The sequence below is a fragment of the Desmodus rotundus genome, unplaced genomic scaffold (genome assembly GCF_022682495.2).
Source record: "Desmodus rotundus isolate HL8 unplaced genomic scaffold, HLdesRot8A.1 manual_scaffold_221, whole genome shotgun sequence".
Taxonomy (NCBI): Eukaryota; Metazoa; Chordata; class Mammalia; order Chiroptera; family Phyllostomidae; genus Desmodus; species Desmodus rotundus.
Genome location: NW_026527282.1, coordinates 66,592 through 92,275, shown reverse-complemented (window position 1 = coordinate 92,275; position 25,684 = coordinate 66,592). Strand labels below are relative to the sequence as shown.

The 25,684-nt window shown below is 43.9% G+C and overlaps 1 protein-coding gene across 1 annotated transcript; it reads right to left on the bottom strand.

The window, feature by feature from the left end:
• On the bottom strand, positions 1 to 20,854 carry UTP14A (UTP14A small subunit processome component). Its single transcript, XM_024566818.3, has 15 exons — positions 20,744 to 20,854; positions 19,782 to 19,857; positions 19,009 to 19,079; positions 18,228 to 18,292; positions 15,004 to 15,146; positions 14,566 to 14,721; positions 9,016 to 9,135; positions 8,825 to 8,919; positions 7,990 to 8,113; positions 7,831 to 7,908; positions 6,982 to 7,372; positions 4,280 to 4,686; positions 3,121 to 3,314; positions 2,897 to 2,996; positions 1 to 431 (listed from the first exon to the last, which is right to left on the bottom strand). Exons 1-15 carry the CDS (start codon positions 20,767 to 20,769, stop codon positions 159 to 161), a joined length of 2,319 nt encoding a protein of 772 aa, XP_024422586.2. The 5' UTR covers positions 20,770 to 20,854; the 3' UTR covers positions 1 to 158.
• Positions 20,855 to 25,684: the final 4,830 nt, after the last annotated feature.

The window sequence follows — 25,684 nt, the reverse complement described above, 5'->3', positions numbered from 1 at the left end:
AGATAAAAATGCCTTTATTTGTAAACTGCGGCTTAACTGCAGCCACAGTATGCTAACGAATTTTGAAATTGATCCTGTAGCTCGGAGTAAAACCAGGCCAATGGAGGAGCAGCTGGGGCTCCTGGTTCTGGGGACCAAGATACCACTCCTCCAGCAACTCAGTCTTTAGAGTTTTTCTTCAGCTGTTTTTTGTGACGTACGGAGAGTCGTTTTGGATTCCTCTGTATGACAGAGAGGTCTGACCTTGACGAAGACCGGTAGCCCACATCCTCTGCTTTTATAGGCTTAATGATATGGCCTGGCTTGGTGACAACCTTGGGCGTTGTCAGCTTTTGGAAGGCCCTCTGGGTGTTCCATGTGGGTCCTATAGGGGTCTGGATGGTTCTTTCAAATTGTTGATGGTGGGTAAATGGATACGGAAGCACCCGCACCTGGAAAGGAAGGCAGAGTGACTAGGCATGAGGCAGGCCTGGGGTGCAGTTGTAGAATGGCAACTGGTCAGGTAGTGCTGGCATACAGGCCACAGATCTGCATGATGGGGGCAGTGGGTGAAGCTACTGAGAGGTCAAGGCATCCCAATGCCCCCATCTAACGGTAAGAGTCCTTATCTGCTTGAGGACATTTGAGAGCAGAGACGCCCTCGTTTGGATTTAGGACCCCTCCCTCGCCCCAGGCTTAGCTATCAATGTAGGGATTGAAAAACCACCCTGACACTGCCCCTGTCGCTGTAGGAACCCTACAGCAGTGCCAGGGCTGCTGTCCTCAAGTGTCTTCTATACAACCTTTCTGTTCTTGTGACTGCAAGAAACACCCAGGCATTTGTGTATCCCTGTGGATTCTATGACCCTCCTACCCTCTCCATCCTTTCCTTTCCTCTCCTTGATACACAGGATTGATGTTTTAAGGAACCCAAAGGTTCACTCCTGTACCCTGAACTCCACCACACTGCTACACTTAGTTAATTTCACCCTCCTTTGGCATCACAAACTGTCTGAACTGGAAGGCGCGAGGTAATGGCAAAGGTCATCTCTCTCAGCCCCAGAATTTGGCTTAGAGACAGGAAGTGATTTACCGAAGAAAATTAGCTGCTGGGAGAGCAGAACCCAGGCCCCCTTCCTTGCCCAGGACTCTTCTCCACTGATCATAGCACTATCTTCAGATACTTAAATAATCTTGAAACACTTCCCCAATTGCCAAAGAGGAGGAAAAAGATATAAGCAGAGAAACGGGGAAGTTATGATCAGTAGTGTTTGGAGATATTCGGTGCAACACTCCAGAGAAGCTGAGCACTGCGAGATGGTGCCGATGGTAGTGATGGACAGATTCTCTTCAGTTTTACTGGGGTTGATAGCTACATCTGTACTTGTCAGCCAAGGCAAGAGGAAAAACAAAACAAAACACCTGGCCAGAGTGTTCAGCCTTGGAAGGTCTTCCCCCACCCCTTCAGTTTCAAGCGCATTTCATTCTAGTGCATGCTGGGTCTTGCAGTCTATAGCTTATTAAAAAGATGAGGAAAAATTAAGGGAGATTCTGGAAAATCATTGTTAATTTGCTGTGACTGCATTAAAAAAAAAAGAAAGAAAGAAAGAAAAAAGAAGATAAGATCCTGGAGGGGAAGGGTGATCTTTGAGGTCCTCTGCCCTTCACTGAGATTCCCCGCCTGGTGAAGCACCCCTTCTCTCTCTCTTTTATCCTATTCCTGCCTATTCATTGCTTGTTTTCTGGTAATATAGCCTTAACTGGGATTACAAGGTTCACAATTCCATTTCCACAGCGACTGGTTTACAAAATGAAAGCAATAAAGTGTTATTGAAATGTTATTTCTTCACGTCTTTTGTACCTATTAAATAGTCCTTCTCACCCTCACTGGTGGGGCTCAGTGGACTGAGCGCTGGCCTGCAAACCAAAGGGTTACTGGTTCGATTCCCAGTCAAGGCACAAGCCTGGGTTTCAGGCCAGGTCCCCAGTAGGGGGGATGTGAGAGGCAACCACACATTGACTTCTCTCCCTCTCTTTCTCCCCCTTCCCCCTCTCTAAAAATAAATAAATAAAAATAAAAATAATAGCCCTTCCCTTTTTTTCAGAAAGAAAAATACCAGTGTGACGATTGCTGGGGGGAGAGGGGTTTAAGGGGACTAAATGGTAATGGAAAAAAATTATAATAAAGATTATATATTTAAAAAAAGAAAAATACAAGTCACTTGAAGATTATACTGACTTGAAGGAAATCTAAGGGTCACTGACCTTCAGAATTGAAGGGAACATGAAAGGTCATTGAGTCTCATCTCATTCCTGGTCCTCTACACATTCTCTCTGGACTGGCAGAAAGTTTTCCCTTGAACCGAACTCTGTTTTTCCTCTAACTTCTACTTTATATGACTCTACTCCACATGACAGCTTTCAATATACTGCTCAAATTTGCTCCTCTCTTGGGTAAACACCCCAAGCTCATTATCATATGACACAATTTAAAATTCCTGTACTACCCTGAACAAGTACCCATTTGTTTTCGTTTTTCTTATGATGTAGCTCAAATTTTATAGCCTTTGAACATTACCTTGACTATAAATACCAGCCCGAAGAACGGTAATTCTTTCTTTGGTGAGACCCATTTGCATCAGTGTTATCTGGGCTACTAGTTGAAAATACAGATTTGAGGGCCTCATCATCGCTGCAAAGATGATCCCCTAAGTCTCAAACTTCTTCCCGGTCAGTAATTAAAACAGCAGTCGATCTGGAATTATTCATCTCAGAGCCAGTCAGTAAAATCAAAAGTACATTTGACTCTGTGGTCAAATCACACTTCCCTCTGGACCACAGAGGACTAGAATATTCCTCCAAAGTAAGAGAGCTGGGCAGCAAAGAGGAGGCAGCTAAAGAGCTCTCCACCCCTCACCTGGTGAGCTGCTGCATGGATATTTCGCTTCTCATTGATAATCACATTTGGCAAATTCTTGTCTTTTCTTGGAGGACCCTCAGGTGCTTTAATGAGAAACCTGGAAAGTAGAACAGCAGGATGTCTACGAGCATGAAGGACTTAGTCAAAAGGGCAGGGAGGACTGGGAGGTTGAGGGGGAAGAACCTTGTGCCCTTCTGACAGGCTTTCTTTCCTGTTCTTACCGTCGTCTCTTCTTGGCACTGGGCTTCAGGCCCACACCACCCCACTCGCCCCAGCCAGGAAGAGTCAGGTCCACGTCCTTTGGCTTACTCTCCTCTATTGCTTCCCTCTTCTCTTTCAAGAAGTCTCTGATGACATCATCCCCAGCAAAAGCTTCTCTTATCATTTGCTTTTGATCTCTCTCCTGTTCATTTTCCTGGGAAGAAACAACAGTGAGAACAGAGAGAGGGGCTTGGGGAAAAAGGAGCAGCTACAGAACCTCCTCACTACAAAATCTCCTTGCTGGCACTTTGGGCAACAGCTCTGATCCCCCACAAGGGTGTGAGACTCTGGCTCTGTTTACTTACCCCTCTATTGTTGTGAGAACTGCCAAAGACTTCAGGGAAGGAGATCTTGTGGTTGGGAGGTTCTGTGGCTACAGCTTGCCTTAGAGTGGTGGTTCAGGCAAGAAAGCTTGAATTTTGGGTCGTGACATTTTAGCGCCCTCTAGGGGGAAAAAGCTGAACGATGATGGGCTTGCAATACGGATTGGTAGCCAATCATGCTCCAATTTTCTTCTCTCTAGGGTAAAATTCCCCAGCTCGTTATCATATGACACAATTTTTAAAAACTTTCAGTAAGGAAGCTGCAGGGTGGAGGAACAAATGTTCTATGGTAGGAGGAGGAGCTCCAACTCCAAATGGCATGGCCGGAAAGTAGGCATCTTCCAGCTTTTAGCCCTGAAAAGACAGGCCAGGACTCCTCACTCAAGCAATTTCAATTACTTAATCAGGGAGTCCTGGACCACTTGAGATCCCACTTGAGATCTCACTGAGTAGAGCAAAACTTTGGCAAGAACTCAATGACTCACATTTGAATGTCCTGCCTGGGATCTCATCAAAGCTCTGAGTGCCTCCCTCTTTCCTCTGAGGGCAGTTGTGGAGTAACCCCAGGAAGGGTTTGGCAGCCCAGAACTTAGGATGTGGGAGTCAGTGGCACTCACAGATTTGCACCTACCAAACTCACCTGGCCAGCCTGGCCTCATACTGTTGTTGGCCTCTCAACCACTGAAATGTGATCCCAGCTCAACAAACTTCACTGATTCTACCCCTTGTTCAAGAAGGTCACTTTGCACACCAGCTCTGATCCCCCACAATGGCCCATGACCCTGGCTCTGCTCACCAACTCTTCTATTGTTGTGGGAACTGCCAAAGACTTCACGGAAGGAACCTCTGTGGTTAGGATGTTCTGGAGGTCAATCATTTGCTCCTTCCTTTTCTTCTCCTTGGGAGCACCAGGCTGATTAACTGGGTTCCTCTCCAACTGCTGCCTTTCTAACGCAGATCTGGGAAGCTCCTTATTTTGAAGGCATCCTTCCTTGCCAAGCTCTTCTAGTTCTTCCAGAGTCTCTGCTCTCTCAGGCCTCTGCAGCAACAGGGGCTCCTCTTCTTCCCGGGCAGGTTCCTCTCTCTGGACTGGTAACACTGTTCTTGATGAACTCACTTTTTGCTTCCTGGGCTGATGCTTCTCCTTGTTGAGTTTCTGAGACAGTGCCCTCAATTTGGATAGTACCTCCTGGCTGCTAGCATCTGGAGGAAGAAATGAAAACTGTCAGAAAAGGAGGTTGTGGAAGGTGCTTAGTCAATGAACATTTGTTGAGCACTCTGCAATGAGCAGTTTTTGAGCACCCCCTGGGTGCTAGGCACCATGAAAGGCCTCCCAATGGAGAGAAGACTACATTTGCTGGGTCTTCTGGTGAGCTCACTAATCATTACCTGCCAAGTAGCAGGCCACGGAGCTGAGTAGTTAAGAGCAGAATGTTGGGAAGCAGATATCCTGGGCCCTATTCCCAGCTTTGCCAGTGACTCACTCTATAACAGGAACTGTGGCTTAATTTCCTCGTACAGCAAACCCTGTTTGCGAAGATGGGCCCAAGTCCCAAATTTTATTTTTTAAAAAAGATTTTATTTTTTAGAGAAAGGCGAAGGGAGGGAGAAAGAGGGAGAGAAATATCAATGTGCAAGAGAAACATTGATCGGTTGCCTCTCGCACGCCCCCAACTTGGGGCCCAAGTCCCAAATTTTAAAAAGGCCTTATCAACTAACAGGTGGTCTCTGAATGCAATTTCATTGTAATTTATTATTTGTAATTCCTAAAATTGTGATTTACTATTTATACTTTACATTGTAATACCTTACCCTATTTGTAAAAACCTTATCCAGCCTTGTTTTATCTTTTTTAAACAATTTTTAAAAAAGATTTCATTATTTATTTTTTAGAGAGGGGGAGGGAGGGAGAAAGAGAGAGAAACATCAATATGTGGTTGCCTCTCATGCGCTCCCAACTGGGGACCTGGCCGGCAACCCAGGCATGTGCCCTGACTGGGAATCCAACTGGCAAACCCTTTGGTTCGCAGGCCGGTGCCCAACCACTGAGCCACCCAAGTCAGGCATTGTTTTATCTTAAAACAGTATTTTATCATCTATCATGGTTGAGTCAAGTAGCTCACATTTTTCAGTCACCAGCAAGAGCTGAGTAAATGCCACTAGTCTCTGAGAACCCGGAAGAAAACATGGCAGTGATGCACTTGTCAACCGTCCTCTGCATTGACTCAAGTTGCCTCCATTCCTAAGTTCACCTTGCTTTTTAGCTTTGGCTTGAAGCCACTGGAACGATCTTCTTGAGATCTGGGCTTTGGAGATATATATGTCTATTCCTCAGGGATCAAGTTTCCTTGCCCATTTTGTTTGGGTTTCACAACTTCCCACTATTTCCCCAAAGGTTTGGGAATGTTCTGTTTATTTATCATCCTAGGAAATTCAAATCTACCTTTCATACCACAACCAACTGCACTATACATTTAGCTACATGGCCAGCTTTGGAGGGGGCTCAGGAGGATGCATCTGGTATCCTGTGGTGGTACAGACGCTGCCCCAAACCCTTGGCCGCAGCACCGCTGCTCTCCGCAATCCTCTTGGAAATTATAACTATGCCATTAATCCCAGAACTCTCTAGCTGAAAACCCTAAGGCCTTATGGCACATTCTAAATGACAGCTCTTTTCATTTTTTGATGGAAAAAGATTCTTGCTGTCACCCAAATACATTATTTCTACAGGAAATACAATCAGACGCAAAACTCCATGCAGATAGCTAGGTGAATCTGAATCTAGGTAGGTCCCTAAGCAGGCTTTAGGGACCTGCTTTTTCCCCAGAATGGGAGCTCTCTGACCTGTCTCAAGGGTGCTAACCTAACACTGTTAATGTAAAATCTCTTCAAGGTAACAGGTAGGAAATATAATATGCAAATCAAGTCTGAGCATGGGGTAAAAATTCTAATTTACCACGCACCTTGTAGAGTCATTCACTCTTGTGCAGAAAGTCTCTACCTGTATCATATATCAACCAGCATCTATGAAGTGCTAAAGACAGCACTCCCACTTTTTAAACAAAACAGGACACTACGGTCATCATTTGAAGACACTTTAGAATGCCTCAAAATCTAGCTGTGTGTGTGGGTGTGAATGGTTTTCAGATCTGCCACCCCAGCCTGTGCACCTCTCCCTGCTGTGGGTACCAGCGATATTAACTCCTGCCCTGGCTTCAAGGATGGTGTAGCCCTGTCTTTCTGAACACTGTAAGCCCCCCTGAGCAGAAAGCGTGTTGGAACACACACTGCACAGCCATGCAGATGACCACTTATTAAATGCCTTTGAAGAAAAATGGTAATTATGATAATCTATCTGCTCTTCAGAGACCCAGGGCACTCTCTTGAAAGTCCCTGGAGCCCCATCATTCTGCAGTGTGTGTGGGTGGGCACGGATTCCTCTCACAGTGGGTCCGCAGCACTTGCACTAGCTCTCCCTTCCGGTCCACCACAACTCACCTTTTGTTTCTTGCCTGTCCACTGGTTTGGCATTGTGGTTGAGCCCAGATGTTTTCCTAAGCAATCGCTTCTCTTCAAATTCTTTCAACACAATTTCTTCCTCTGCCATTGGTCTTTCTTCTCCCTCACTTTCAGAAGCCTCATTGGCCACGGGCTCTGGAAGTTGTTCGGGGTCTTTCTGGATTTCAGCCTCTTTTGCGTCACCAGGGTGATTCCTGACCATCCAGGGGTTTAGTCCATTTGCAGTCTTCTGTGCCTCATTCACCGCATCAGGGACAAAGAGATCCCCCTCTTCTTCCACACCTCCCTCTTCCTCACTCTCAGAGGCCACCTGGAGTTTCTGCGTCAGTTCTTTGTTCCTGGCCAACTGATCCTGCATAGCCTGGCGAGCCTGGAAGAAGGAGTTGCAGCACGTGTGCCTTGTCATTAGTGAACGCAATAACACCTTTCCTGATCCATTTCTGAAAGCTGCCTCCTCTCGATTTGACTTAAGTAATTTTAACTGGGGTCTACTCTTTAAACTACGCTTATACCACTGTGTTAATAGCTATGGAATATAATGGAAGACAAAATCTGTGTCCACAAGGAATCAACATGTGAAACAGGAGATTCCTTGTGGTTTAAAAAAAAAAAGAAAAGAAAGCTCCTCTCCTCTTTAACTGGACTTGCCTTCAGTGTTCTTTCCCCTTTCATCTCTTCTTTTCCACCTTGTCCCTGGTCATTCTCCTCTCTGCCTCAAAGATTTTCTGATGCCCGTTTAGATTCCTGGTTTTCCATTCATTCTCATGGCTCTTACATAACTCTCTTTCCTACAATTCCTCCCATTCTCTCATCCTGATGGTCGCTTACCTCCAAGTCATATTTGGCCATAATTGCCTTTGACTTCGCCCATTTTCCACTGTTCTGGTGCTTAAGGCTCATTCGCTCCTGGAAAGAAAGGTCAGAGTGAGATCCTTACCACTTTTTGGGGGAAGCTGGTTCAAGGGGTAGGACGAGAGGCAGCCTCACCATCATTCTGGCCTTTTCGAGTTTTTCCAGTTCTTCCAGTGCAGCACTAGGATGGACCTTCCGCAGCTCCTCAAACTCTTTTAGAGCTTTCTTGGCCTTTTCTTTCTTCAGAACTCTGTGATACCTACAGGGTAGTGAGAGGGGTACGGGGAAAGATATTTAGTGGAAACACTGATGCCACACACAGAAGTGTCCCACTACCCAAGGGGTTTCCTTACACAGAGGCCAGAATGGATGTCACAGAGCTAGCTGACTGGAGGGAGCCAAGTTTGGGACCTGAGAGGACCGGCAGGCCTCTCAGTCCCTGCAGCCCACAGGGGCAGGCCTTTGCTCAGCAAAGGGTTCCTCTGCTCCTACAGTGTAAGGGAAGAACAGAACATGTTCCAAAGAAGCAAAAAGGTTGGAAGGAAGCTCTGCTGGCCTCAACAGCTCTAGAACTCAGAGCTCATTGTGCAGAATCACTCCATCATGCCCTGGAAAGGAGAGAAAGTCATTGAACAGTCCTTTTTTTTTTTTTAAGCAAAACCAAGCCAGAAAGCCAAGGCCAGAGGAGAGGGCACTACTGAAGCAGGCAAAACTTTATGAGGTTGGTCTGAGGGGGAAAAGAAAACGCTCGTCACTCCTATTTGCGACCTCTTCTATATGACCCCAATTGCCGTGTCAAGGGTTCTTTCCTAAAGACTTGTGATTATCCACCTCACTTTCTCTCGTGGAACCCAAGGCTAGTTAGAATGAGTCTCCTTATTTTATTTTATTTTTTTTTACTTTTTTAATTGAATTTATTGGGGTGACAATGGTTAACAAAATTATAGAGGTTTCAGGTGTATCTCCTTACTTTTTGCTTTTGATTCTCTTCTCTCTTCGAGCCCTGGCCTCATAGTAGGACTGCAGGGCCCGGGCCCTCTGAAGCTCTGCTCGGCGCATCTTAGCCTACAATGAGTGAGATTCAAAGTGACTCCTGGGCTTGTGGGCAAATGCTGGGAGAAACAGACCCTGCCTGCTGTATAAAAGGCCTATTACACTTACCTCTTCCAGGCTCATGGCTTTGACAGAGGCCTTTTCCACAGGAGTCAGTAAAGGGTCTGTCACTGGCTGCTTGTTCTTAGAGAGGAGATTAAAAATTTCCTGCTCCAGAGGAGTTCTTGCCTTAAAGAGGTAACAAAACATTCTGAGTCTTCAGCCATGCTCCTACAGTCTCCCTCTTTCCAGCCCTATGACAATCTACTTTGACACCATAATTGGAATCACTAACTGGGTAGGATTGGCTATTACAGCAAGAGAAGAGGTTTCAGGTTTGCTGCCTAGCAGTGCAGACAAGGCCTTACCATATTCTGATTTAAGACAACTTCAACAAGGGGACGCTGAGGCTGCTCTCTAATATTACTGAGGTATCAGTTGGTGTTCAAATTATTAATGCATGTAAAACAGAATGCCATTCTCTTAAGAATCGAAGCAGGATGCCCACAAGGTAAATGCTGGCAGGACACAGGCTGAGCAGTACTGAATGTCAGTGTTGATAGTTGCAAAACAAAATGGTCCCTGTGTTGTTATGTATACAGTGTAGTTAGGAACCTCGGATTCATATAAGCCTCCTTTTAAGAATATTTCTTGAAGAAAGGGGAGATTAGGTCTAAGATGAGCACAAAAAGACACTGCTTTTAAAAACACAACCTTTATGCCCTGACCCGTGTGGCTTCATTGGTTGGCTGTTGTTCTGCAAAGCAAAAGGTCACCAGTGTGATTCCCGGTCAGGACACATGCCTGGGTTGTGGGTTTGGTCCCCAGTTGGGGCGCATATGAGAGGCAGCTGATCAATGTTTCTCTCCCTTTCTTCTTCCCTCCCTTCCCCTCTTTCTAAAATAAATAAAATCTTTAAAAAAAATGACCTTCATATAATTAAGACTTCTTCCTGACAGTTCAAATTTATTTTTTAAAAATATTTTATTTATTTATATTTTAGAGAGGGGAAGGGAGAAACAGAGGGAGAGAAACATCAATGTGTGGTTGCCTCTCATGCACCCCCTACTGGGAACCTGGCCTGCAACCCAGGCATGTGCCCTGACTGGGAATTGAACTGGTGACCCCTTGATTCACAGGCCAACACTCAATCCACTGAGCCACACCAGCCAGGGCTCAAACTGAATTTGAGTGATCTTCTAACTTTGGTCCCAATTCCTCAGTTTCCAGTTAACTCTGCATGCTAGGTAGTCTCTATATGTATGAAATGTACGAACTGTGAACCAGTTACTTCACATGTCAGCCAAAGCCCTCCTTTATTGCTTGACTGATAATGTGAGGATGGCTAAAATAATCAGGCCGATTGTGACACGGTTCATTTTTGCAATGCACGAAGATAGCCCTGGGCAACAGAGCCAGTTTCAAACCTCATACGCACTTTACATGTGCGTTTTACATGTGGTTTTCTTCAACAGCCATATACATCATAGTCACGATCAAACTTACAAATATCTAGACAAATGCATAAACACACGTCATCGTACATTACACAGTGCTATTGATTTAACCATAAACCTATTCCATTGAATAGTAAAGGTAGATGTTCTTCCATTTTTAGTTTTTGCAGCAGTGATCAATCACAGGCTACAAAGTGATTTATATTACAATGTTGTAATCTCCCTCCAATTCAATTTACAAACATTTAATGATTGCAGTTACATTCCAGGTACTTGTAGAGGGTGCTGAAATGCATAATTAAGATCATTCCTGTCCTCATAGAGCTCACAGCCTTTCAGAGGAAAGAGACACACGCATCACTAATAACATAATAGGTTAAATGTTAGTCCATAGGAGTAATCACAGAGGAACAATTAATTCTGATCAAGGGGTGGGTTAGCCTTGGAGAAGGAAGAGAGTTGACTTACTTTTTGAATTAGGCTTTGTTTGAGGTGTAAGCCCAATTCTGCAAGGGGGGCAGCCAGTGGAGAGACGGGTAAAAGCAAACACAGACATATGGAAAGGAGACGTAAGGGGACAATGCGTTGTCCAGTATAGCTAAAATGCTAGGTGCATTTGTCTCCTTCTCTAAGTGGAGAGCCTTTTGAAGGATCTGAAGCAGGAGAGTGACAACTGGCTTTATGTTTCACAAACAAAATCCTGGTGGTTGTGTAAGGGGATATACAGGGTGAGGCAAAAGTAGGCTTACAGGTGTGAGTACACAAAACACAGTTTATTCTTCTTATTATTATCTATTAATTATTGTATTCTTTCCCATATGAACAACTGTAAACCTACTTTTGCTCCACCTGGTACGTAAAGTGGCAAACGAAAGTTGAAAATGAAAGTGAAAAGAGGAACCAGGGACCTGAGAGCTATTACAGAGACAGAATTTACAGACTAGCCCCCTGTCTGGGCTGAGGGGGAGAGTTAACAGGAGGAGAAGTCAGACGGCTGAGGTTTCCAACCTAAGGGACTGGGGTATGGAGTTGTGCTGTTGACTGAGTTACAGAACGAAGGTGGTAGTCCAGGCAGGGTCTGGGAGTCTGGGAAAGGAAAATACCAGGTTCGCTGTGTTGTGTGTGAAGTTTAAGATGCATAGAGGAGACCAGGTGAGGCCTGCGAGTCACTGGATCTGGGACTGGAGCTCAGAAGGAAGTGGTTGACAATGGTCTGTAGCATATATGGGCGATAGTGCTAAGTCACAGAATTCACAGAGCAAGAAGAAAAAGGACTAAGAAAGTCAGACAGATAAAAATCGGGAGTATGTCACAGAAGCCAAGGCAGGAGTTTTAAACAATGCGATGTGTCAATAGTGTCAAACTGGCTGACGACTGGGAGGGCTTGGGATGTGGCGACTAGGAGGTCTCTCATTCATGGCCTTTGAAAGAAGTTTCAGTAGGGGCAGTAGGGCAAGAAGGTGAGAGAACACCTTCCCAGTGGAGACCAGCTCTTCCCAAAGCATGTTCTTCATCAGCTAACAAGATTGGTTTCATTTTTTAAAAAGTTTAGAATTTAACTTATTTTAGCAATATCTGTACACTCTGGGTTAGAGTAAGTCAAAGGGGTTTCTTTATCATCTTTTCATAGATTTTAAAAGGCTAATACATATTGGGAATCGCCAATCTCCAGCAGGGACAGGCAGCATTTTCTAGCAATGGGATCCCACCCCCACCTCTTCTGAGGGCATACTGAGAAACTAAGGTTTTGAGGTGAACACTCTGGGAAGTGCTAGTGTAGGCTGCTAGTGGGGGGAAGGAGAGCGAGGCTGCGAAGTTACCTTACATCACTGCTAGCACTTTGCAGTTTATAAATGCTTTCACGTGCATTGTCCCACTTAACTCTTCTCAGCTAGAGTCCAGTGGAATTTTGGGAAGCTGGACCAAAACTATACTGCAGACTTTTTGGATTCTTTTTTTAAAAGATTTTATTTATTTGTTTTTAAAGAGAGGGGAAGGGAGGGAGAAAGAGAGGAAGAGAAACATCAATGTGTGGTTCCCTCTTGCATGCCCCCAACTGGGGGCCTGGCCTGCAACCCAGGCATGTGCCCTGACTGGGAATGCAACCGGCGACCCCTTTGGTTCACAGGCCAGCGCTCAATCCACTGAGCCACACCAGCCAGGATACTTTTTGGATTCTTAATCTCCAGAAATACTAGTATGTTACTAGTCCTTGGTACTTTACACTTTTTTTTTTAGAGAGGAGAAGGGAGGGAGAAAGAGGGTTAGAAACATCAATCCATTGCCTCTTGCACATGCCCCAACCAGGGACCAAACTTGCAATCCAGGCATGTGCCCTGACTAGGAATCGAACCAGCACCACTTTGCTTTGCGGGGCAACCTCCAACCAACTGAGCCACATCAGTCAGGGCAGTAATGTACACTTTTAAGTTCTAAGAATAGAACTGAGAGTTGCTAGCTAGGAAGCACCTCTTATTTCTCTGTGCCACACTGGCATCATTTTTTAAAAATGAGTGTTAGCATGAATGGTCCAGCAGATTCAATGGAGAGTCTCTGAGCCACTCCGTGTTGCACAGGGACTTCCTGGAGGGTAGAGGTGCCATTATTAGTGCAATCTTCACCTGCATCTCATCCTAATACCCAATTCAGTATTTTCCCATGTTCTCTAAGATTACACTGTCATTTGGAAAAAGCAAGGTGCGGAAGAGTATGTAGTAGTGCATTACTAATTTTTGGTAAATATGAGGTAAACAGAAATATATCAGCAAAACTCTTAAGTTAACAGTAACAGAAAAAACTTATAGAAGTGGTTAGACCTGGGTGAGTACGGGGGTAAAAACGATCAGATGGGGACAGGGGTGGGGTCAGACTTTTCACTATATATCATCTGTACTTTTACAATATTTTTGAATCCTGCAAATTATATTACCTCTTAATTTTTTTTTTCCTAAAGTCTCCCTTCCATCCTGCAGCCACACTTTAAACCTGATCTCTTTTTCATGTGGAAAAGGAAGCATCCTAGAAAGAGAATGGCAGAAACAGAGCTTATCCCCGCAATAAGCAACCACTTGCTAAATTTCTAGCTATGGCAGCAAGCCATGTGTAGTTTGATTAGCTTTAATTATTTCAAGTCCCTGACATACAGGACACTATCGTTCCTGAATCTTTAGGAAAAAACAAAACCATCCTCACGCGTGTTGGAAGGTAGAAGGATTTGTAGAAAGCAGAGGAAAAGCATAAACAGGGCCATCTGCTCACAGTTTGGGCGGTGCTGTTTTCACCCATTTTTTAAAAAACTTAAGACAGAATATCCCATTATAGACTCCATAACCAATGGTGTATGGACAAGAAAGGCTAGCTATTCTGAAGCAGTTGTTCACAGACTAAAGCAAAAAAATTTTGAGACTTTAAGGACCCATGAGGGATTACCAACTTTTCATTCTGCCAAGGGCATAACTACTGTCCCACCCCCAACTGCATCCTTTAGTATTAGCATCACGCTACAAAAGAAAAGCTATTTCAACACCATTAAAGTGGAAAGAATAACCTTGTAATAAGGAAGAGCTGGCAAACTTATACCCACCATACTCACAATTATCCTTCGGCTTCAGATGGATGAAAAATTTGCCAGGGACCAGTGTTGGGGAAACTCAGCTCTAGAAAATTTTCTACAGCTCAGTCATAGTAAGTTACTTGCTAAGATTCTATCAGCAACGTTATAATTTAACGTGATCTTCCTTTACAGGCAAACTTTGAGCCTGCTGCTCCTATATCCCTACTAAGGCATCGGTAATGCCACTGCGTTCCTCATTTTCCCCAGATCAGAATGTGGCTTTAAAAGCTTTTTAAAAACTGGGGTGTGAACAAGAAAACATTATTTCCCCTCTACGAGCAATTTGATGTTTTACCACAAACACACAGAAGTAACCATGTACCGTAAGCTACAAACTGATGCTGTAAGAGCAACTATGCAGCCACTGTGACTGCTACTGCATGGCTGACAATAAGTCTTACCATCCTCTCCTCTCCCTTCCTAATAAACTACAGTGACTGCAGCTAGAATTTCACTTTAACATGTCCAACCAAATACACTGTAGACCCTGCAATCTCTGCACTGCACAATCTCACTCTCCAGGATATGGTTTCTTTGTATTGCACTTACCTTCCAGCCGTTGAGCACATGTTCAATGGGAGCAAAGGCTGACTGCTCCTTCTCAATGGGGAAAACCAACTGCTCTGCTTGACGGTTCTTCAGAACGATGGGATCCCATTTGGAGAGGGCCTGTGAGGTTTTATTGAATGCCACTTCTCTGTGGATCTGAAACAGGTAAGGTACACAACAGAGCCACAAAATTAGGCATCAAGCTCAAAGGACAAGTGGGAAAATAGGAAGCCATGTTTCTTAGCCCAAGGAAGAATAATCAGGGTGCTAGAGGTTACTTCGTGCTTACTTCTCAGGACTGCACTTTCCCTGAGATTAATCTTTTCCATGGTGAGGCAATCACACTTACCCTGGCACTTGTCAGGCTTTCCCCTCCTCTTCATGCTCGTTTTTCCCTGATTAGTTCAATTTCCCCTTAATGGACACTTTGTAACTCACCCGCTCAACCTCTTCTTTGTTAAGGGGTAACTCCACAGTCTTCTTTGATTTGACTCTGTTCAGTTGCTTTTTCACAGTGGCCAATGAGGATGAAGTTTTAACCGGCTCAAGCAGATCTGAAAGGACTAGCCTTTCTCCTGATCCTGTACAAAGGCCAAGCTTTCTGGTCAGGCTGAGGAGCGAGGCAAAAATCTCACTATCACATAGGCAGATGTCTAAGTGGAAAATGCTGGCAGACAGGCAAATGTGCAGGGAAGCACGAATTCCTCTTTAATCGCTAGCCACAGTGGCACCATCACTTCCCTACATTCTCACTCACGTTAGAGGGCACAAGGGAGGAGAAAAATATTTTTAAAAGTTAGGCTTTTCTCTTGGTCTTTCTGTTTTCACTCTTGCACCACTGCATTTAATTCTTCACACACCAGCCAAAGTGATTATTTTGAAAAAAGGACCACAGAATTTCATGATCCTGCTGAAAATCCTCCAATGGCTCCCCTTATAGTTGGAATTAGTCACCTCTTTGTATCCATTGGTTACAAGACTCCCTGTGATAGATACCAAAATCTAAGGATGCTCAAGTCCCTTACACAGCATGGTGTAGTATTTGCAGGTAACCTACATTTTCCATATAGGCTACATCAGCGTATATCCACACATCACTCCATTTCCAAGGATTCAGCCTAGTGCTTGGCAGGGGGCAAATTCAAGTGTTCCTTTTTGGAACCTTATGGAGTTTTCCCCTTCAAATATTTGTAATCCACGGTTACTTGAAGAAAATGATGTGAAAACCAGGCTGATGGTTATCGACCTAAAGGACACAACCCTATGTGATCTGGTCCCATAGGGGATCTTGGTCTGTCACTCCAACCTTGTCACCCCCCCTTCCACTATGCTCCAGTCACACTAGCCTTCTTCCTGTTCTTCAAACACACTGAGCCTGTTTCTTCCTTAGAGCCTTTGCAGTAGCTGCCCCCTCGCCTGGGATGCTTTTCTCCATGTTTGCATTATAGACTTTTCTTGTCATTCAGATCTCAGCGTTTTGCCTCAGAAGAGACCTTCCATGACCAGCCAAACTAAAGCAGTCACTTAGCCACTTCACTGCATCATCCTGTTTTAATTCTCGTCTCCACCCCCCACCACAATAAAATGTAAGTCTCATGCAATGAGTGTCTTATTCTATACTATAGTCCAGTATCGAAACCAGTGATTTTCAACCCTTTTCGTCTCATGGTACATATAAACTGATTACTAAAATTCTGTAGCACACCAAAAAATGTATTTTTTGCTGATCTTACAAAAAAACAGGTATAATTTTGAACCATTCTTAATAGAGGGCTATCATGTTGGCTGTTGTCATTTTTTTATTTGACAGTCTAACAGAAAGGAGGTCAGTGCCCCTGGCTAAACAGTCAGGTACTGCATGTTTGAAGAATTCTTGTAAGTCATCTGAAACCGATATAGTAGAAACAAAGTATCTGCTGAATAAGCTTGGGAGAATATAATGTTACTTGTTCTGAGAAGTTACAATAAATGGTTACTAGAAGAATACAACTCATTCAAGCCACTTAAGTTGTGGATATGGTGAAAAAGATCTGGCATCTAGACTTGGTATCAGGTTGAAATCCCAATTCTGCCATTTACTAGGTCATGAGTTCTCATTAGGCGTACTATCACTCTCCTGCCCAGGGGGTGAAAACTGCTTCTTCAGAGGGGATGTTAAGAAATTTTAATACAAAAGTTTTGTGTCCCTCAGAAGCTCAAACCTGTCTAACAAAATCATATTCCTTCGCATCTGATTTCCCAGCCAGGGTGGGAGAGGGAGGTAGCGAAGGCCCCCAGCCCACTTTGTGGGCTCTCATGACCGTAAGCTGAGCTTCCAGAGGTGACCTCAAAGCAGCCTCCTATTACTCTTCCACCACGTTGGTTTGCTCCTGGCAACTCTGTGCCCTCTTCTTCCTTCAGCCTCTGGCCTGTTACTGCCCCGCACCCATGTCATCTAGCACCAACTAGAACCTCTCTCGCCTGTAGGGCTTCCCTGCCCCTGGGCTTCTGGGGAAGTAGCACTTCAGGCATCTTCTCTTCTCTCAGCAAGGGGCCCCTACCAGGCCATTTCTGCCCTGGATGTGGGACTCACACGGCTGCCCCCCTCTCCTTCAGGTCAGGGGCTGAGCACTGCCGTCTCATTTGTGGGGAAGAAGTGCGTGGGGGTAGTGGAGCCCTGGGGACCATTGGACTGGGTATGGTTGGGCCTGAAGGGGATAACAGATGTGCTTTTTAAGCTGAAAGTCCTGGGGTTCAGGCTGCATGGAACCCTCTCCCAGGGAGTTCTTGTGGGTATAGTGGGACCTTCTGGGACTTGCGGACAGGGGTGGCCAGTGGGGAAGTAAACTCCTCAGGGGGTTGGGGCCTCCCCACCCCCATCCCTAGTCAGGACTGTGGTGCAGGGGTTGTTCTTGAAGGTGCAGGAGGGGAGTCCCACAAATTCTGCTATGGGTGAGGTGGGGCTAGGGTGCTGTGTAGCCAGTGTTTGACTTTCTTTTCAAGTGGGGACCAATGGAAGACAACGCAGAGTGAGGGAAGTTCTTCCCTCTTGCCCTTGTCTGTCTGTCTGTGGTGGTTTCTGTTTCCAGGAAGGTGTGGTGGGATCATAAGTCATCCCCCTCCCCTCCCAGGCCTTCTGCTATATATGGAGGACCTGTCTGGTTTCTGGTTTGGCTGGAGTCCCATGAGGATGTGAGACCCTTCAATAAAGGACAGCAAGCAGAAAAAAAAAAAGGCTCCTCAGGGGAGAAATAGAGAGAAAAGGTTGAGAAACACTGTATTAGGTGAAGGCACTTGAGTAACTTAACTGATTCGAGCTCCAGTAGGAAAAATTATCTGCCTGTCGGAACTCAAAGCACTGTTAGAACTGAAATAAAAATGAAATCATGGACATGATTAAGCTAATGAAAGGCAGCTGTCTTCCTTCATGTATCTCTATCCTAGAAGGAGCTCATTAAGCTCAATGGGAGACCTTGACCATGGCCTGCTAGGCTTTCTTCTAGAAATGGAAGAAACTCAAGGACATCTGACTGCCCTTCTTCACCCACTTACAGGTAAATATTTATCGGATGACCCATTAATCACATAAGAAAACAGTTCCTAGGTTGGGAGGTGTGAAGTGGCCATTATACTTTTGGAACTCCACAAGCTCTGTGCAGACATAGCTCCCTTTGTTAACTTACCTTCAGAACTGACAGTGAACTCTGACACCTTCAGACTAGCCTCAGATCTCTCAGCCAATTTCCGCCTGAAATTTAGGCAAAACAGAATATAGAAGGAATGGACACATTTTGCTGAGGAACAAATACTTACCTCTCCAAACAAGGCTTTACTTTCATGTATTTTTCTTTTAGATTTAGGGTTTGTCATAAAGCAATGAGGAAATCTGTTCCTAACCTGGACTTGGTAGTCTAACCATCTCTTAATGTAGACTTGACCCCTCAAAAACACAAGGCAATATGAGATGGGCATAACGGAAAAGGCATTGGACTAGGATTCAAATGTACCTGCATCTGAATCTTGGATCTGCCACTTATGAGCACAGTGGCTGTGAGTCAGGCCAATTCACTTCTCTAATGGGGATAAGTAATGTCTACTCAATGCTCCAAAACTGTACGTATGGATTCAATAAGAATTCATACGCACAGAGGTCTAACACAATAATAACTAAAAGTTACATAATGTTGACTATATGCTGGGCATTAGTTTAAGATCTTTACATTTATTAACTCATTTAAATTCATAACAACCCTATAAGGTAGTTACTATTATTAATCTTATTTTCTAGTTGAAGAAATTGAAGTGCAGAGAGGACACAAAATTGTCCTATGCAGTCTGTCTCCAAAGTATATGCTCTCGAGGCTGGCACTTGTGTCTTCACTGTCCTAGGCACTCAGTGACTATTGTAGACAAATCTCACGGAGTCAGCTAGTTATAACCTGTCCAAAGTGACAGGAATGTTACCTATTCTTTCCATCTAGGGAACTGATTGCTTCCAGAAGCTTTTGATGCTTTCGCTCTCCACCACTCTCCTCCTAGACACAGAAAAGGAAAAACCATCAGAATGATGAGGGGGGGGGGAACACTGTGGAAATTGAAGCCCATGTAAAATGTCTTTCTTTTGGCCAGTAGCGAGTCAGATGAGGTCAGTGTGCATATCTGGAAGAACTGCTTCAAAAACCAAACTCCATCATTATCGAGCCTTAGTCACTGGGAGCTAATGTTATGCCTGTCTTAACTTGTTTTGGGATGAAAAGTGCTATGGGAACAGTGTTTCTATATAGAACATATAATGCGATCTGACACAGAAACTTTCACATTACAAAACCAACCTAAGTAGTTTTGTCAAGAGAATAAAGAGCTGGAATTCCATAGCGTCTGTTGGAGATCCAGCATAATTATGTACACTGCAGGCAGACACTTAACTCTCCACAGAAATCCAAATCTGGGAAATAGGGAAATCCTATAATGAGGACCACATGTTTTGTTCTCATATATTCAACTATACTTATCCAACTTGAAGACAGTGACTGTATTTTATACAGTCTTTGAACTCCCATAGCACTCAAAGTGGGTATCTTACACATGAAACACTAAATACCCGTTTATAATTTATTTATAAGACCTAAACAAATATCAACAATGTTGATACCCCTTCCCTTTCCAGGAATGTGCTGTCTATTCTAATTTTGAGGCAGAAGGGAACTGGAGAAGACAGTTTAGCAGTTGTAGCCCACCTCATCTTCACTGGTGCTCACGGGGTAGTCGTTTGGCAAATCCTCTAGTTCTTCCTGTTTGCTTAAAGCCATAAGGCTGTTAAAGGAGATAAAAGAGAAATATTATCACTTCAAATAACTTAACAAAAGGTGCAGTGGTTGGTGATGTCCATACAGAACTGCATGAAAAAGATCTACCATCTTCAGTGACTGGCACCGCGTTTCCCATTGACCTATGGGAGGCTGTAAAAAGATCAGACCCTAGGTAAGGTGACAGAAGATGCTGTTCCTGGCCCTTGAGGCAAGGCAGTTTCAGCATTAGTATTTCTAAGTACCCTCCACATGGAATAAACCTTTATAGGTGCAGCTTACTCAGAAGTGACATCTTGATCACTTGTTCCCAGGAATGAGAAAACAGAATTGGATGAAAGCCGCTGAGTAAGCCATTTTCCCTGGGGCTTGCTTGGCAAAGTAGGTTGTTAACTAAGGATACTGGTACCCAGACACAAATTATGGAATCTCTATCAGTCTTCGCAAGGCAAACCGTGCTAAATGGATTATATTTACTTCCCCTGTTGGGTGGGCTGAAACATCAGAGGAGAAAACGTCGCAGATGGCTCTCATCAGCAAAGGTTCCAAGGGAGTTCATAGCGCAGGCACTGCCAGCGCAGAGGACTGAAACGCGCCCAAGCGGCGGCAGAAAAAGGAGTCACGTGACAAGAGCAACGCAACATATTAACTTAGCGGGAGAGGATGGGACCAAATCAGGACCACAGGGATAAGGCTACAAAGCTGGGAAGCGCTGGGAGCGAATTAAGTTAATGAAAGGGTTTTAAAGGACAGATCACGGAAGCAGTAAGGAATGGTGAAGTCCTGGGAGGGGAACAAATGACATCTATTAAAAAGCGGCTGCCACGTCTCAAACTCCGGAGAACCCAGAACCCAAGGAGACCCAGACTTCCCAACTCATCTTTACCCCTCACCTCTCTGCAGGCCGTACCACGCTCATCTCAGCAATCTGTCTCTCACATGGACCAGGAGCGGAAGCTGAAAAGAAAGCAATTTCCGTACCGGCCGCAAAGCAACTTCTGCTTCCTCCAATCACGCGCGACATGTCGCATCATTTCCGGCCCGCCCCAGGCTAGAGAGGAACTGGAGACGATTCGGGAGGGGCCTGGGGGAACCCGGGAGCTTGGAGATTAAAACCTGTCAGGGGGAGGAGCTTTGCTTGCCCCACCCAACCCTCTAGTGTCCCGAGCACGGGTTTGCGTCCTCCCGGCCCCTGCCTTCCGAGCGGCCCTACGTGGGGCTCCAGCCTTCGCTGTCTCTGCCCGATCCAAAAGGAAATGCTCCAGCTCCCGCGTTGGACAGCGTCCTGCGATCCTGCCTCCGGCCGGCTCGAGACTTTCTGAACACCGGTGAAATGGCCAGTGTCGTGCTACGCCCCTGCGATTCGTCAGTTAACAAAGCAAGTTTCCTTCTAAGGAAAATTCCCCGTTCATCCTATGCCCGCTTGTCATTGCAGCTCTTTAGGTTACTCCTTCCCTATGTAACAAAGTTTCATCCAAGGTTGGACTGTCGGTGGCTGCAAAGTAATGTATAAAACATTCTTGGCATTGATTCTTTTAAGCCACTCCCATTTGCTTTCGCCCCACCATTCCACTGAAACTGCTCTGGACAAGATCATCAGTGACACCCAAAGTTGTTAAATGAAATGGATACTTCTCAGACTTTGTCTTCCCAGAACTTTGTGTGGTACTTGATACTATTGGTTTGTTTTCTTATATTCAGGATCACCTTTTACCACTTACTATGTGTCATGCCTCTAGGCACTGGGTATACATCGGTTGAACAAAACAGACATGTTTCATGGCTTCATAGAGTCTACTTTCTAATGGGATTAAAGAGAATTTTATATTTGTTGAAACTCCACCTGTCCTCCATGACACCATTCTCTCCTGGTATCTTAGCTTTATGACCATCTTCCTCAGTCCTCTGCTGGCTACTTTTTCTGTACTTACTTAATAAATGATGATGCTCCCCAGATTGTGTCTCAACCCTGTTTGTTTATTCCACCTGCGTGAGAACTCTAAATCTCCATCTCTAGTCCAGATCTCTTTATTGAGCTCCAGACTAGTATCTCTGATTGCTTCCTGGCAATCCTTTCTGTCGCACAGGTACATCAAACATGAAGTATTCAATAATTTCTATCTAGCCCACCAGAATTCTGTATTTTTACATCTCCATGACTGGCACTATCAACTATCCAGTTAGTCAATTCAAAAGTCATCTTAGATTCCTCTCTTCCTTATGTTTCACAGTTGTTCCCTCATCTTGTCAATTTTATTTCCCAAATTTCTTTCACATATCTTTCTACCTTTCCATCACTTTTGCCATGTATCAGATGCTTGCAATTTCAAGCCTGTGTTATTTCCCTAATCTGTTATAGCAAAGGGGAGCATTAAAGCATATTGATGAAGAGCATGAGTTTTCAACTGGACTCTCTGGGTCTGAATCTTATCTCTGCCACTTACTAGCTTTGTAATTCTTGAGTAAGTCACTTAACCTCTCTGTGTCTTTCCTCCTAAAATGGCTATGATAATAATACACTGGCTAATTGTGAGGATTAAATGAATTAATATATGTAAAGTGCTAGAATAAATGGAAAGTCCTTAGAATAATACCTGTCCCATTAAACGCTCAATAAATGTTAGTTATAATTATTATTTTTTACTGGCTTTTCAGTCTTTAGTCTCTCTTCATCCAATCACAAGTCAGACCATGTCCTGCCCCTACTGAAATGATGCAAATAGTCCCTCATCTCCTTCAAGATAGAAAAATTTAAAAAATCTTCTTTTCTTCTTATCTACCTCTCTAACCTTTTCGGAATTGCTTGCCACTTCTCATAAGGCACTTTAAATTTTTATGGGCAGATGATGTTCTCTTAATCTTATATAAAGTATGAATAAAAGCATTTAAAATGACATGTTTGCTGATCTATACTTAATCTAAGTAAAGACAGTGTGTTTGCTATGCAAATACAGCTTTGGGACAAGTCCCCTAGGTGCCCCCCTTACCAGGTCTAACCGGGTTGCTGCCCCATTTCCCTCATATGTAGACAGTTAATGCAGTGCTTCCGCTAAGAACTAAAGGAGGTAGAAGGAGCCAGCATTGCAGAGAACTGGGGGAGGGTTCTGGGAAAAGGAAACAAGTACACATAGGCCCTTTGGCTTGAGAAGAGCTTGTTACAGTTTAGCTATTGAAAGGCTACATAGTTGAATGGTGGTGAAACAAGAAGATAAATATAACAGAGAAGGATGGAGAAGTGGGCAAGTTTCAGATCTTTTTGGACTTTGTAGGCTATGGTAGAATTTGGATTTTACTGTACATAAAATGGACTACAAATAAAGGGGTTACATAGGAGAGTAACATGATCTAATTTCTATTTTTATTTTTTAATTTGTTGATTTGAGAGAGGCGGGGGAAGAGAGAAAGAGACTGATTTATTGTTGCACTTATTTATGCATTCATTGGTTCCTTCTTGTATTTGCCCTGACCAGAGTTCAGAGTGCAACCTTGGCATATTGGGATGATGCTCTAACCAACTGAGCTACCCGGCCAGGGCTAAATTTTAATGAAATCACCTTGGCTGTTGCGTGGAGAATGAATTGGCGGTGGGCACTGGTGGAAACAGAGAGACCAGTCTGTTAGCTATTACTAGTACAGCAAAAGATGGTGATGGCTTGAAATCAGGTGGTGAGTGTGGAGATCCAGTCACTGATGGCTCTACCAGAGGTATGTTGGGGGTAAGGGAAAGAGAAAGATTACACCTGTGTTAGTGGCTTGAACAAATGCAGTAGCCTATTAAGATGAAGAAGATTAGTGATGGAGGGAACAGATTTGGGGAGTGAGACCAAAAGTTCAGTTTAGTACTTTTGAGGTGTGATAGCAAGATACCTAAGTGGGAATATCAAGTACGTAACTGAATACAGGAGCTATGAAAGATGATTAGTTAAGAACTTTTGGTTTTGATTAGAACTATTAGTGATTACTAGTAAATAAAAATACATGGCCCCCCCCTAAAGTATGTTTATATGTCAACTGACTTACATTTCACAAAATTCGTAGCACGGCAACAAGTGTGATTTTACCATAAACTCATGAAGTTGTATGCCACGTAGCATCTAACCTAGTCCTTGAACATAGTAGGGGCTCATTATAAATGTTTTTTGAATTAATGAGTGAATAAAGTCATCTTGTTCATCTTTTATTATTCTCATAAAAGATGCACAATAATTATTTGCACATAATTTTAGAATTAACAATGTGCTTGCTATAGTTGGAATGTTTGTAGCCCTCCCAAACTCATATATTGAAATATTAATTCCCAAGGCTATGGTATAAGAAAGTGGAGACTTTGGAGGTGATTAGGTCATGAGGGTGGAGCCCTCTTAAACCCCCTCCCCCATAGAGCTGTCTTGACCCCGTCTACAATGTGAGGAAACAGCAAGAAGGCACTGACTATGAATCAGAAATAGGGCTCTCACCCACTTATGCTGGCACCATGATCTTAGACTAGTAACCTCCAGATCTATGAGAAATAAATTTTGTTGTTTATAAACCACCTAGTCTTTGGTGTTTTGTTATGGCAGCCTGAAAGAACTAAGACAGTGCTTTTATGTTGATTATGCCAATTTATTATTTTTTTAATTATTTTTTTATTTTGAGAGTACATTTATTAAAGCTGGGGACAGTGAAACAAGGAAGGGCTTAGGGTAGAAGAAGCAACGGGAAAGAGCCTAGGTGGGGCTGCTCTGGCTCATTAAAAATGGGACCTTGGAGACAGGTTCAGTGGGTTAGACCAGGATGAGCTGCTGCTGCCCTTTGCTCCCCTGGTTGCAAGTCTCACAGGGACCCTTAGAGTTTAGGAGATGCATGACTGCGAGGGAAAAAGAAGGGGGAAGAGAAAGGTGTGGGCTTGCCCCCAGGGAGAGGAATGCACTTTTTTTCTTTTTCTTAAATTTTTATTTTGACATAAGTGTAGATTCACATACAAATTATAAAAAGTAATACAGAGATCCTGTGTATGCTTTACCCAGTTTACCCTAATGGTAACATCTTTCAAAACTCTAACAGGATATTGATAGAGTTTTGAAATATCCAACACAACCAGGATATTGATATTGATCGATACAGTCAAGGTACAGAAAAGTCCCAATGCCATGAGGATGAGTCATGTGGCCCTTTTGTAGCACACCCACTTTCCTCCCACCCCTGCCTCCTCCTTAACTCCTGGCAACCACTGATCTGTTCTCTATTTCTATAATTTTCTCATACAGATTCAATAGAAGTTGCAACTTCTTGGGGTTGGATTTTTTCACTGATGATTCATTCAGATTGTTTTGTACAGTCAATAGTTCATTCCCTCTTTTTTATTTTGTTTTTTAAGTGTACAATTTAATTGTTTTTAGTATATTCACACAGTTTTGCAATCACTACCACAACAAATTTTAGAACAGTTATTACCCCCAAAACAAACCTTATGCCCCTTAGCCATCACTCCCTGTGGTATTTATAATAGGAAATATATTGGTCTTTGTCCCTGAGTCCCTGCGCAAAGCACTCAACACTCTTGGAATTTTCTGAGTGATAGGAATGTCTTTCATCATTCATAAGGAGTGCCTTTCATACCTGAGTTTATGTTAATGAGGTGACTTCAAAAAGCCCCTAAGTAACCTATGGGTGGGGGCTTGTTCCTAGGAAACTAATGATTAATGGGTTGGAACTTTCAGTCCCTCTTCCTCCCACCTCTGGGGAGGGTAGAGGGGCTGGAGATGGAATTAAATTACTAATGACCAATGATTTAATCAATCATGCTTATGCCATGAAGCCTCCACAAAACCCCAAAAAGATGGGTTCAGAGA

Excerpts from the sequence above, each read along its gene's own strand:
- UTP14A (XM_024566818.3), bottom strand. The coding sequence starts at position 20,769 with ATGAGCGTGGTACGGCCTGCAGAGAG. Across the intron at positions 7,909-7,989 it reads TCGAAAAGGCCAGAATGATG|GAGCGAATGAGCCTTAAGCA; the intron begins GTGAGGCTGCCT and ends CTTTCTTTCCAG. Across the intron at positions 3,315-4,279 it reads CCACAACAATAGAAGAGTTG|GAAAATGAACAGGAGAGAGA; the intron begins GTGAGCAGAGCC and ends GTTTCTTCCCAG.